We start from the raw sequence: 12,167 nt of genomic DNA on the forward strand, positions 1-12,167 counted from the left end.
GCCAGCAGTTCTGGCCAAGCCCTGGCACCCACCTGGCACCTGCGATGAGCCATGCGCAGCCGCTCCCTGCACAACCCGGCAGTGCTCGTCCTACGCATCTGGCAATTCATCAGGGGGAAGCAGCACACTTCCACATATTTGCAAGTGAACTGTGATCACTGGCAAGTCAGCGCTTAATTAGGTCATAAAAATAACAGTGTACCTTTCTATAGATGACAGCTGAGACTCCATTCAGTAAGGTCTGATTTTCAGGGTCCGTTGGGCCATGTGCGTGATATGCAAAAACTAACTACCAGGTGGGCAGCTGCCTCCACACGACGAACCGCTAACTCCACGGACTACGGCTTACATGACTTGCCAAAAGCTCCACGTGCATGACTGCCTAAGAGGCACATTCCACACTCATGTCCTCCCCCATTACCACTTCCCCATAAGTCAGTCCACCCTCCCACCACCTGTGGATTGCATCACCCATCACATACATGGCTTGCTCCACCTTTGGCCAGCTCCAGACAGTATCTCCCTGATACACGCTCCTCATACAAATGACATCACCAGCAGGATCTGCTGCTTCTGTGACTTCAAGCAAATGGTTCTGAATCACTGGATTCTCCTATAACATGGGCCTAACTGGCTGGGCATGCTGACACACGTCTGTAATCCCAGTACCTGGGAGGCTGAGGCAGGAGGATCGCTGTGAGTTTGAGGCCAGCCTGGGCCACAAGGTGAGTTCAAGGCCAACCTGAACTTCATGGTGAAACCCTGTCTCAAAACGAAAAAAGAAATAAAAAGGGCCTAACCTGCAGTTTTCCACGAAGATTAAATGAGATGACACCATAGGATTCTTGACTTTCCTTCTGCTCACTCACCTTTATGGGCGTAAGCCATTGACCTTAGACCACAGGCACTATAATTTACCAAGCTCTGTGACCTCAGATTCTGCTTCTCAGCTTCATTTCAGCATCAGAAAAATGAAGGAAGAGGGCACGTCTGAACTGAGTGTGATGCATATGTAAAATACATACCAGTCCAGTTTCCTAAGTATGAAAAAATAATATGGAATGTACAGTAACTTTGAAATATTGATTACACTTTGAAATGATAATTTTTTAAACATCAAAATAAGTAAAACCAATTATTAAAAGAAAAAGGCTGGGGGGGTGGTACACACCATAATCCCAGCACTTGGGAGGTTGAAGCAGGAGGATCACCACAAGGATGAGGCTAGCCTGAACTCCATAAGGGAGTTCAAAACCAACCTGGACTACATAGCAACACTCCATCTCAAAAAAAAAAAAAAAGGTAAAGAAAGAAAACTGGGGTTGAGGCAAGCCATTCGGGTTTCCTCTGTCTCTCAGGAGCTATTTCTAGTCCCTACTCCTTTTCCCAATCAATTTTCCTACTCTAGGAGGCTGGGGATTTAGCTCAGCGGCACAGTGTCTTCCTGGCAAGTGCGAGGTTATGAGTTCGATTCCCGGTACTGGGGAAAACAAACAAACAAACAACAACAAAAATTTTCCTATTCTTAACCTCTGGAAGAAAAAAAGAAAAAGAGAAAGGAAAATGGGGTTGAGCTGGGGGTGTGGCTCAATGGTAGAGCACTTGTCTAGCACATTCAAGGCCCTGGGTTCGATCCTCAGCACCTCCACCAGTGAAGTTGATATATTCTTTAAAGAGCTGGAGTAGGAGTTAAATGACTGGGTACAGGCACATAGACAGCTCTTTGTACCTACAGGTTCTGTGTCCATGCATTTGGATCAAAAATAGTTGGAAAAAAATGTGTCAGTACTGAATATGAACAGAATTTTTGTTTTGTTCTTTGTTTTTGAGACAAGGTCTTGCTGCGTAGCCTGGCTGGCCTCAGATTAATGAGCTCAAGTGACCCTCCTGCCTCAGCCTCCTGAGTAACTGAGACTTCATGGGCACACAGAACCATGCTCGGGCTATTGTACAGATTTTACATTATTCCTTTTCCTAAACAATACAGTGTATAACTATTTACATAGCATTCACATGGAATTAGTATAAGTAACTTACAGAGGATTTAAAGTAGATACGAGTATGTCCAGAAGTCATATGCAAATACTATATCATTTCCAAGTATAGCAAGGACTTGAGCCTTTGTACATTTTGGTACCCAGGGAGGTTTCTGGTGCCAGCCCCAAGGGGCAACTGTAGCATGCAGCTATCACGATTATTGCCATTGTAGTGGACTCCTTGAGCCACATGAGCTTTGGGCATCTGGATCCCTCCTCTGGAGAGCTCTGAGGTCGGGCATGCCCAGCTATGCACAGTCTCTTTTCTCAGCACCATCTTAAAGCCACCCACTGGCTGCCATCTTCACCTCGGCCCTTTCCCTTGGCCCTTCAGGCCACAGCGCTAGCGGCAGCAGCTCCTAGAGGGTGACAGGACCTCAGAGGGAGGGAAGCAGTGATTTGGGGGGCAGCGGAAGTCAGGGAGAGGTCACAGCGACGCCAGCTGCAGTCGGGATGGAGCTCAGGGCTCTGCCATGGACACAGGGAAGGGCACTGCACCATTTTTCTTTGAAAGGAGAATGATGGTGAATGTTTAGACAGATGTTGTGCCAGGCCCAGTGCTGAGAACCTCGACATTCTCATTTTATCTGATGTCCAGGACACCCTCACGTCAGGGCAGGTGGAGAGACTTGCCCAGCACCACACCGGGGGTAACTGGAGGGGCTGCCCTTTGGACGAAGTCTGGCTCTGGGGCTCCAGGGTTTCACCTTCCCACCTACCCCGCTCAGAGAATCCCAGGAGCACCTCGGGAGCCCGGAGCCCGGGGCTGGCTCCTGCTGGTTCCAACCTCACTGTACTGCTGAGGAACCCAAGGGTCTGAGAAGCCGAGGCCATGTCCCTGGGCATGTGCAAGTCTAGAGACACCCTCCGGACACCCAGCCACCCCGGGGCACTGAGGCCTCAGCTTCCCCCTCGATGCTATTTCCTATCCGTCCTCCCCTACCGCCACCCGGCCGCGGTGCAGGGGAAACCAGGACTTATCAAGACAAAGAACAAAAGTCGTGGGGGAAAGAAGCCAAGAGCCATCTCTACTCTGGGGTAGGGCCCTTCAGTTTCGCCCCTTTGAAATTTCAAATTCCAGTTTGTGGACAAAGTCCTAACTATCTCACAATATAGGTCCCCAACTGCTGACCAAACTCCAGTCCAGGCAGCCACCTGGCCCGAGGCTCGCCTGGCCTCCCCTGCTGCCTTTGGCAGCTCCCGAGACCCAGGCAGGAGTCGCAGGGCAGCTGGGGTCTAACAGGCCCTCCCCGGGGCCCCAGCCAACCGCTGGGACCCCCGTCTTCCAACCGAGAGCAACGCTTCTGCCTGGAGCTGGGATCTGGAGCCTGCTGCTACCAATGGCAGGTAGGTGCTCTGCCATTTGGGTCTCAACTTCTTCTTGGGCTCCTGAACCCTTCTCCTACTGCCACAGCTTGACCCCATGATGACACACAGAACTTCAGAACCGGCTCCCTAACCAGCCCAGTTGGCGGATGGCAACGCTAAGGTCCTTAGCGAGTGGCAGCTGCTGCAGATTATCTTGTGGAGCTGGGCCTTGTATCTGGGCCCCTCACAGAGAGCCAGAGGGCAAGAGGGACTTTGTCCAGCCTGCTCAGTGCTGGTGGGAAGCTTGGTCTTTACAAGAAGGACCCCTCGGCCTCCCTCAGAAACCATGGGTGGCCATGTGTTTGTTCACTTGGAAGCGGATGGCCAGCGGATTGCCACAGGAGTATTTCCGAGAGGAAGATGAGGGAGCCGGGGCTGAAGGCCAGTGGGTTTGGAAGGAAACAACATTCATGTGGTTAACTGATAACTGGCCCCATCCCAGGGCCTCCACCGGCCTCCTTCCCCCCTCCCTGTCCTCAGCGTGATTAAGATGAACTTACCTGCCTGCTAATCATTGCTGAGCCTGTTGATTTTGCCTTAAAAAATTAACCGGGCATGAGTTTGCGGTTTGCCTCACCCCTAACCCTGAAAAGGCCGGGGTGAGCAGAAGGCCGCCCGGGTTATGCAAGAGGCCGCTGGCCTCCGCATGGACATCCAGCGGTCTCCTCTGCCGCCCTCCAAAGGGGAGGTTTTGCTCAAGTCAACAGTCTGCCTGGGCCCTGCTCTGCGTCCTGAGCAAATTTGTTCTGTTGCCAAAGAGAGATAAAGGCAGCGGGTGGGGGTGGGGGGAATCTTCCTAACGGGGATGCGAGGCTGGGGCTTGGCGTTCGGGACTGTAGAATCCTTGGAGCCAGGAGAACCTGAGGGAGGATGCCGGCCGGGGCTTTTCAATCCGGCCTCTGGAGGTCTCCGGAGCTCAGCTAGTGCATCAGGTGAAGGCCTCTAAGATGTGACCTCTTTTACTGTTTTCCCAAAACCACTGTCCAGCCTCATCACCTCAGGGTGTAGAAGGGGCGCTGGAGGCCAGAAGGAGAAAGGACTCATCCAAGGACATGGGTCACCCTGGGCATCCTGGTCTCCAGCTGGACAGGGCAATCGGCTCTCACTGATGGCCTCGGTGATGTATTGAAGGATGTCGGGGAGCAGAGGGCTCTGCAGATGCCCTTGCCTGCCATTTCCCTCTCCCTCCCAGGGCTGTGAGAGCTCCTGGAAGGCCCCAGTCAGGGGGCTTCACCTGGCCTTGTGTCCTGCAGCCCTCTGAACAGTGGGCCCAGCGGCATGAGCTGTGGACCACAGGCTCCATGTCATAGCCGGTTTTGGTCCTTCCCGTCTCCAGAGACATCAGGCCCTTGAGAAAGAGCAGAGCTCTGCCCTGACTCAGCCCTCTGAGCCTCAGTTTCTCTTGTAAACTGGGAATGATACTGACACCTCACTCCGGGGGTCGTCGCAAGAATGAAATGGAGACACACGCTGACAACCGTGGCCGACGTGCACCCAGCTCTCCGGAGGGCTGCCAGTGTGCTCCCGAGATCTCATGCTGCTCAGAGAGGAAGGCAGTGGTTGGATCAGCATTTCACAGACCACAGACGCAGAGAGTTTGAGTCATGTGCTCATAGAGACAGAAATGAGAAGTAGGACTCAAATCCCAGCTGGCTCCATAATCTACGCTCCTAAGCCAAGGCCACGCTGCCCTGCAGGGCTGCACACAGTAACCCTGAAAGATGGCCGCCAGTCAAGAGCCATGGACGCTGCTCTGGCCAGAGAGCAGGGCATTGTGGGAGATGTTGACCCCCAGGCCCAAGAGATTAGGTAGAGAGGGTGATCTGGAGAGGGATCAGGAAGGGGCCCAGGAGAACTCAGGCCTGTGTGGGTGGAGCATCCATCTGGGCTGCCTGCCTGCCACCAGGCGGCTTGTGACATCTGAGCGAGGGTGTCACTGTTCTCCTGTTGATGTTCCTGACCGTATCTGCTGGAGTGACCTTGGCAGTTGGATGGGGCCTGTTCTCATCTGCGGCGTAAGGGTGTGGGGAGCCCCTGCCTATTCCAAGCCCTACTGCTGGGTGTGAGGATTGAATCTACAACCTAGCCGTAACCCTCAATCTCCCTGCATCCTTGTTCTGAGGGGCTCTAGGGATTTGTCTGGAGGTCACCGAGGTGAAGTGTTTGAAAGTCCTAGGACTCAGGCCGGGGTCACTGTGTACAGTTATATAGGTTGCTCACTGCACAAATGTTTTCCAGCCACAAGGGCTGAGTGGGGGTGAAATCCAGCCCTAGTTCCAAAGCCCATGAGCTCTGCCTGCTGGGCAGGGGTGTTTTTTGCCTATTTACAGAAAAGTTGCACGTAAGTGACTGGGAGCCTTGGTCCCTCTCTGGTTCCAGCCACTGTCTAACCCTGGGCAAAGTCATTCCCCTCCCTCCCTTGATTTCTGCATAAAGCAGAGACGTAATCCAGGCAGTGGAACAGAATCACTTTGGATCTTTAAAAATACAGATGCTGGCCAGGTGGGTGCTGGTACACACCTATAATCCCAGCACTCTGAGAGGCTGAGGCAGGGGGATTTCAAGTTCCTTGGGCAACTTGGTGATTTAATGAGATCCTGTCTCAAATAAAAAAATAAAAACAGCTGGGGCTGTAGCTCAGTGGGAAGGTCCTGGGCTCAACCCCTAGTACCAAACACACAGACACACAAAAATAGAGACGCTTGGGCTTCGGGTGTAGCTTCGTGGTAGAGCACTTGCCTGCATGTGCAAGGCCCTGGGTTGGATCGCCAGCATGAGCAGGGGCACCAAAACACAACAGCAAAAAACTCAGGCCTCAGTGCAAACCAATCGCCAGATCTTGGGGTGGTGGGGGGTGGTGGTGGTGAGCGGTACAGTATTTTTTGAAATTCCCTGATGACTAGGAGGTACGGCCAACATTTGAGACCCTTCACGGGAGGACTTGAAATCCAGAGCTCGAGAGGCCTTGCTGCGGGGCCCCAAGTTTTCCAGCTTACTGTAACTTCCTAGCCGAAACTTCAGCGAGGCTCAGTTGCCCCATCTGTAAAATGGCACTGATGACAACCTTCCCCATAAGATCAGAACCTTCCTCATAAAATCAATGGGCAACATCTGCAATGCACATGGCACTGTAGCCAGCACGGAGATGGCTCCTGATTCTTGGAGCCAATGACTGGTGTCATTGCTACTGGCAAGGAGACACTGACTTAAAGGGCTTTCTCGGGTCAAGGATTCGGTGACACGGGGCCAGTTCCTGGAAGACAGGTGGCAACCTTGGCTGTGCATCTTTTGGATTATTAAATGTGTGGGGCCAGGTGTGGTGGCACACACCTGAGATCCCAGCACTCGAGAGGCTGAGGCAGGAGGATTGCCCTGAGTTGGAAGCCAGCTTGGACTGCATAGTGAGTTCAAGAATTCAAGGCCAGCCTGAACTACACAGTGAAATCCTGTCTCAAAATACCAAAAAGAAAAAAAAAAAGAGTTTGTGGGATTATTATCTGCTCTTTTACCAAATTTGCTAAACAGGCGCCTGTCGGGAAGCCTTGCTTCCCCACCTCCTGCCCACCTGCTCACCCCACACCCTTGTCATCGAAATTGTTTCTCCAGGCTCTCACGCACCTCCTAAGCTTTCTTGGAGACCGTTCGTGATGCCTCAGAAGCTCTAAGAGCACGTGTCAGCGTCCCTGCCTCTCATGGTGTTCCTCCGCTTGCTCCTTCTCACTTGCCAGAGATATCTCCGCAGCACCTGAGAGCAAGCTCTGGGTGACAGCTGAGGAAATGGGCTCCGAGGGGAATATGGTTTTCTCAGTAAGCCAAGTCCGCAGAGTTTGATCGGCTGTCCCTGGCTCCAGGGCAGCGTTTGACCCCGGCATTGACGTGCCCTTCCCAGAGCCTGGTCCAGGGAGCTCTGCAGCCAGGCCTGAGTCTCTCCAGTGCAGGCCCGGCCTTCCTCGGCAAGAGGACACGTGGGTGGGGTGGGCTGTCGGGAGGCCCCCTGTGTCTGGGCACTGACACCCCAAAGAGAGGCAGAAGTGAGGAACAAGTCATTGAAATAGGGGCCCAGGGAACAGGCCCTGGGGAGCAGGTTCCACGGGGAACCCTTCCTGGAGGGGATTTAAAAATTGAGACAGAGGCAGCAACAAGATTTTAACCAGTTTCTGCTCAGGCACCCTTGGGGGTCCCTCTGGACTCTCAACCTGCTTCCGTTCACTGACTTTGGGCAAGTCACCTGCTCACCCTTGCCTCAGTTTCCCCAGGTGCAAAATGATTAGACAGCTGCTCTTTGGCAGCCTTGGAGTACCCTTGAAGGAGTCTGTGGGGGCACCCCTCATTTTACTGAGAGGGGGTCTGGATCCTGTTTTGACCAGGACATAATTCACCCATCAGAGCCCTCGTACTTCCTGGGTTGGGGCTGGGATGAATTGCTCCCCTGGGTTCTGGCTCCCCCGCCACCCCGTGCTTCCTTCCCTCGTGCAGATGTGGAGCCAGGGCCCTACCTGGTGGTTCCTGGGGGAAGCCCTGGCCCCCGTCCGACATCCTTCTCCCGGTGCTACGGGGCCCCGCACACGGGGCGGCCTCTTCATCCTGGAGCCAGCTCCTCTTGCCACCCTGGCACTCAAGACCCTGCGAGGGCTGCTGGGCAGTTAATCCCTTAATGCTGGTCACAATGGGATTTCGGAGGTGGTGGGAGGTGGTCTCCATGGAAACTACAGCCCTGCCCAGGACCCATGCAAGGACTTAGCCATAGCCACAGGGCTCAGCTGGGGCTCCCGGAGACCCAACCCGGCTGCCCGCTGACTCCAGGTCCTCCTGCTGAGCTTGCGGGCGGCAGTCACAGGGCCTGGTCCTGTCCCCTTCTGAGCTCATGTGGTTCATTCTCCATGTGTGGGGCCCGTCCTCTGCCCAGCAGCTTTGCTAGAAGAGTGCAAGCTTCGGCGTCCACCAGACCTAAATGTGAATCTTGGCTTTCCCTTCTCCAACCACCCCAGGCCCAGCATTTCACCTCTCTGAACCTCAGTTTCCCCACCTGGAGGATGGGCACAGGAATGTCACTTGGCCCAGCTCGGGTGTGTCTGCTGGGCGGTGACACTCAGCAAACCCCTCAGCCACGCCGCACACCCCTCCCTGGCCACCTGCAGCACCCCTGGTCCTGCGCTTGTCTCTAGCAGAGCTGTTCCCCTCCCTCCAAGGCCCAGCTCGTCATCTTCCTCTGTCCACCCACAGCCCCCAGAGCTCCATAGCACCCAAAGGAGATGACTTCCCCTCTGGACTGTGTCCCACTGATCCTGCTACGCTCAGGTCCCAGCTGGCACTTAGTGTAAATGCACTGGCTGAATACATGAGCGAATGAACGAAGGAATCTGTCCCTCCAAGCATTTCCCATTTGTTCACCCGCTCCCGTCGGCATCATTTTGGGTGCTGATTTGCAGCAATAAAGACAGTGGGCAAGACCCCTCCCTCCCAGCACTGTAAGCCTGCAAATCAGACACAGGCTGAGCTGGGCATGGTACAGCAGGCCTGGAATCCTATCACTCTGGGAAGCTGAGGCAGGAGCATCCCCAGTTTAAACTCGGCCTGGTCGATTTAGCAACTCAGCCAGACTCTTAACTCAAAATAAAAAATTTTTTAAAAGCCTGGAGATGTAGCTCAGTGTGAAGGCCCTGGGTTCAATCTCCAGTACTGGGGGCGGGGGTAGGAGCCCCACAGACAGTTAAATTGGACCTTCGGATAACCAGTGACTGATAAATATGTCTCTAACAATGTATGGGATACACTTAAAAAGTTTGTGCTTTATCTCACATCAAATGGATCCGAGAGGTCTGAACTGTACCTGACAACGATTCCTTTGCTCATCTGGCTTGTATTTTGGCGGGAAGGTGAGGCAAAGCAGGCAATGAGCGAGTTCAGAAAAACAAGTAAATTTTAAGGACCGATTCAGAAACTAGGAAAGAGAGCGGCGTGGCGGCAGAGGGACAGGCAGGGGGCGTCTTCAGACGGGTGATCGGAGCTGGTGGCCCTGGCTGCAGTTTTAGGCCCACTGGGGCGCTGCCCTGGAAAGGTTCTTAGAGGCGGGGTCGGCCCCATCCCGGGGACTGTGAGCCGAGGAGGGGCTGCGCGCTGGGCTGTGGGCTTCGCACACCTCCGCGAACCCGCAGCCCCACCCCTGGGACCATCCAATGTCCTCTGTGGGGCGGGGAGCCAAAGGAAGGGGCCAAAGGAGCTGTGAAGAGAAGCGTGATAACCTGGCCGGAGCCGGGAGCCCTGATACACTTTCCCCTACCCCAGCCATGTGCCTGCGCCACGGATGCAAGGGCCGGAGGACTGCGGGGAGGAAGTGGTCCCTGACTCTCGAGACCGCGCTTTGCGCTTCTCGCGCTCCCTCTCGTGGCCAATTCGGGTACTAGCGCTCAGAAACTTGCAGACAGCTACACGACCTCCACCAATCAGAGCGGAGGCCGCGCTACAATCCCACCAATCACAGACCCAAACGCACTAAGTCACTCCAATTCCCGCCGAATCCCTCTGGCGCTATAATCACCAATCAGAACGCACGATTTAAAAACCAGTTTCCAGGCCTTCTCAGCCCTTTGGTTTCTATGAAACCTCAGCTGCCAACATCCGGTGTCCACACGCAGGCGCCCTGGAGGAGGGTCCCAGGCTTTGTACACTGGGAAGCCCACGCTTGCACGCAGGGGCATTGGTAAAAATATTACCATCATTGAATACCACCCTTCCCCATTATGAAAGTCAATGTATGGGTGGGGGGAGCGTGGCAAAAGTGTGACCTCCGGAGAGACACAGGACGCTTTGTGCAGTAGGACGAGGCCCGGAGGTTAAAAGAATAGTAGTATCGTCCACCTGTCATAACCGGCAGCATCTCAATTACCCAGGCCCAAGTCCTGGGAGTCACTATCTTTGTGTCCTCCCTCCAGTCCCACCCAAGCCATCAGAAAACCCAGCGCTTCTCACCTCCAACGGTGGTGAGCTTGAATTTTCATCTTTCTATCTCCACCACCTGCATCATCTCCGAAGTGGGCTAAAGGCTCTTCCCTTCCCTTCCCTTCCCTTCCCTTCCCTTCCCTTTCCTTACCCTCCACTCCACCAGGTGGCCTCGTACAAGCATGCGTAGAACTGGATCCCCCTCCTATTTAAACTTTTATGATTTCCTGTGCACTCATAATACAGCTGAAACTCTGTCGCTCCCTGAGGCAGAGGACAGCCGCCTCGCTGCGTATCCCCGTCTCAGAGCTCATTTCATCCCACTTGCCCCCCTCTAGGGCAGCCCCCCGCCCCCACCCCCGCTCCACCCTGCCTGGAATATGGCTTCCTGGTTTTTTGCGTAGCTGTCAAAAAAAGATCCTTCAGACTGGGATTTAATTGTCCTTCTCTGGAAGGGCTTTCCTACATGATTATCTAGGTTCTCTGCATCCCTGAGCCCTTTATTCATTGTCTCTCTCTCTCTCTCTCTCAACTCATTTTTCGAAAAAGTTATCCCTAGTTAGTGAACCATCAGTATCCTAAGTAGAAGATAATGGGAAAATTAACAGAATGAAACAAACCCAGTTGTAGTATATTCTGATTCAATACCGTTTGCTTGCTAAAGTTTCTGGGCAAACTTTGGTTGAAAAGCAAAGACCGCAGGGCATGGTGGAGCACGTCTGTAATCCCAGCACTTGGGAGGCTGAGGCAGGAGGATCATTGAGAGTTCCAGACCAGCCTGGGCTACAAAATGAGATCATGGCCAGCCTGAACTGCACAACGAGACCCTGTCTCAAAAAAAGAAAAGAAAAGAAAAGACAAGACCACAAAAAGATACCAGAAATGTTTGTGAACAGCCCAGTGTTGAGGCTGAGGATACAAATTCCAGAAACTGACCTCCTGGGTTTGAGTTGTGGTTTTGCCATGGACTAGCTGTGTGGCCCTGAAAAAGTTATTTAACTGCATTGATTCTGTTTTCTTTATCTTTCTTTTCTTTTTTGGGGGGTGCTGAGGTTCAAATCCAGGATCTTATGCACACTAAGTATATGCGTGCTCTCCGAGCCACACTGCCAACCCTGTGTCCGTTTTGTTCTCTGAAAAATAGGGATGCAAAGAGCGTGTGTCATTGGGTGGTTGTGGGAACTATTGGTGTTTGTGCCTCTAAGAGGCTTAGAACTGCGCCTGGCATGTGGAGAGCTCCGGGGGGTGTTAGCTGTACAAGAGCAGGATGCAGACCCCAACAACTTTGGAGAAGCGTTTGAACTCAGTGCAAAGGAAGAAACACTCCTCCACGTTGGTGAGACTAAATCACCTGGGTGGTGTGGATGAGGAGGCTACCCTAGGAGCAGGTGATGCGACAAAGTCCTGGAGGTTGTACTGGGCGCAGCCGCTCACACCCAGTCTCGTGTCATCAGTGAGAACACAGAGCTCAGGCTGTGTGTGGACAACTGCACATGGTTCTGATTTTAATGGGGATGCTTAAATTCTCCTAGCAAGGGAAAAGGTGAGAAAACTACGTACTCTGAAGAATAACTGAAGAGCCGAAGGAAGTTTGAGCTGGGTACTGGGGGAGAGGAGAGAGCCTTTGGAGTGCAGCGGTCAGGGCACAGCCTTTGAAATATATGAATGTGCCTTTTATGTAGCTGTTTGACCTTGTGAAAGTTACAAGCTCCTCAAGCCTTATTTGCTTCATTTACAAGATAGGAATCAATAATAAGGCTTCTTTATTGATTGCTCTGCAGAACAAACGTGATAAACCATATACACCTGGCAGGTAGCTGCCCA

The 12,167-nt window shown here is 53.2% G+C and overlaps 1 protein-coding gene across 2 annotated transcripts in view; it reads right to left on the reverse strand.

Moving 5' to 3' along the window:
- Positions 1 to 9,172, reverse strand: part of Hnf4a (hepatocyte nuclear factor 4, alpha) — a 37,254-nt gene extending 28,082 nt beyond the window's left edge. The window contains exon 1 of one of the 2 annotated variants that reach the window (XM_005392475.2): positions 7,901 to 9,172. In XM_005392475.2, coding sequence (XP_005392532.1) covers positions 7,901 to 8,105 — 205 coding nt within the window. In that variant the 5' untranslated portion in view covers positions 8,106 to 9,172. The remainder of the gene's footprint in view (positions 1 to 7,900) is intronic. The other variant, XM_005392474.2, reaches the window with a different exon arrangement.
- Between the last annotated feature and the right edge of the window lie 2,995 nt (positions 9,173 to 12,167).

The sequence above is a fragment of the Chinchilla lanigera genome, unplaced genomic scaffold (genome assembly GCF_000276665.1).
Source record: "Chinchilla lanigera isolate Chin_1 unplaced genomic scaffold, ChiLan1.0 scaffold00044, whole genome shotgun sequence".
NCBI classification, from domain to species: domain Eukaryota; kingdom Metazoa; phylum Chordata; class Mammalia; order Rodentia; family Chinchillidae; genus Chinchilla; species Chinchilla lanigera.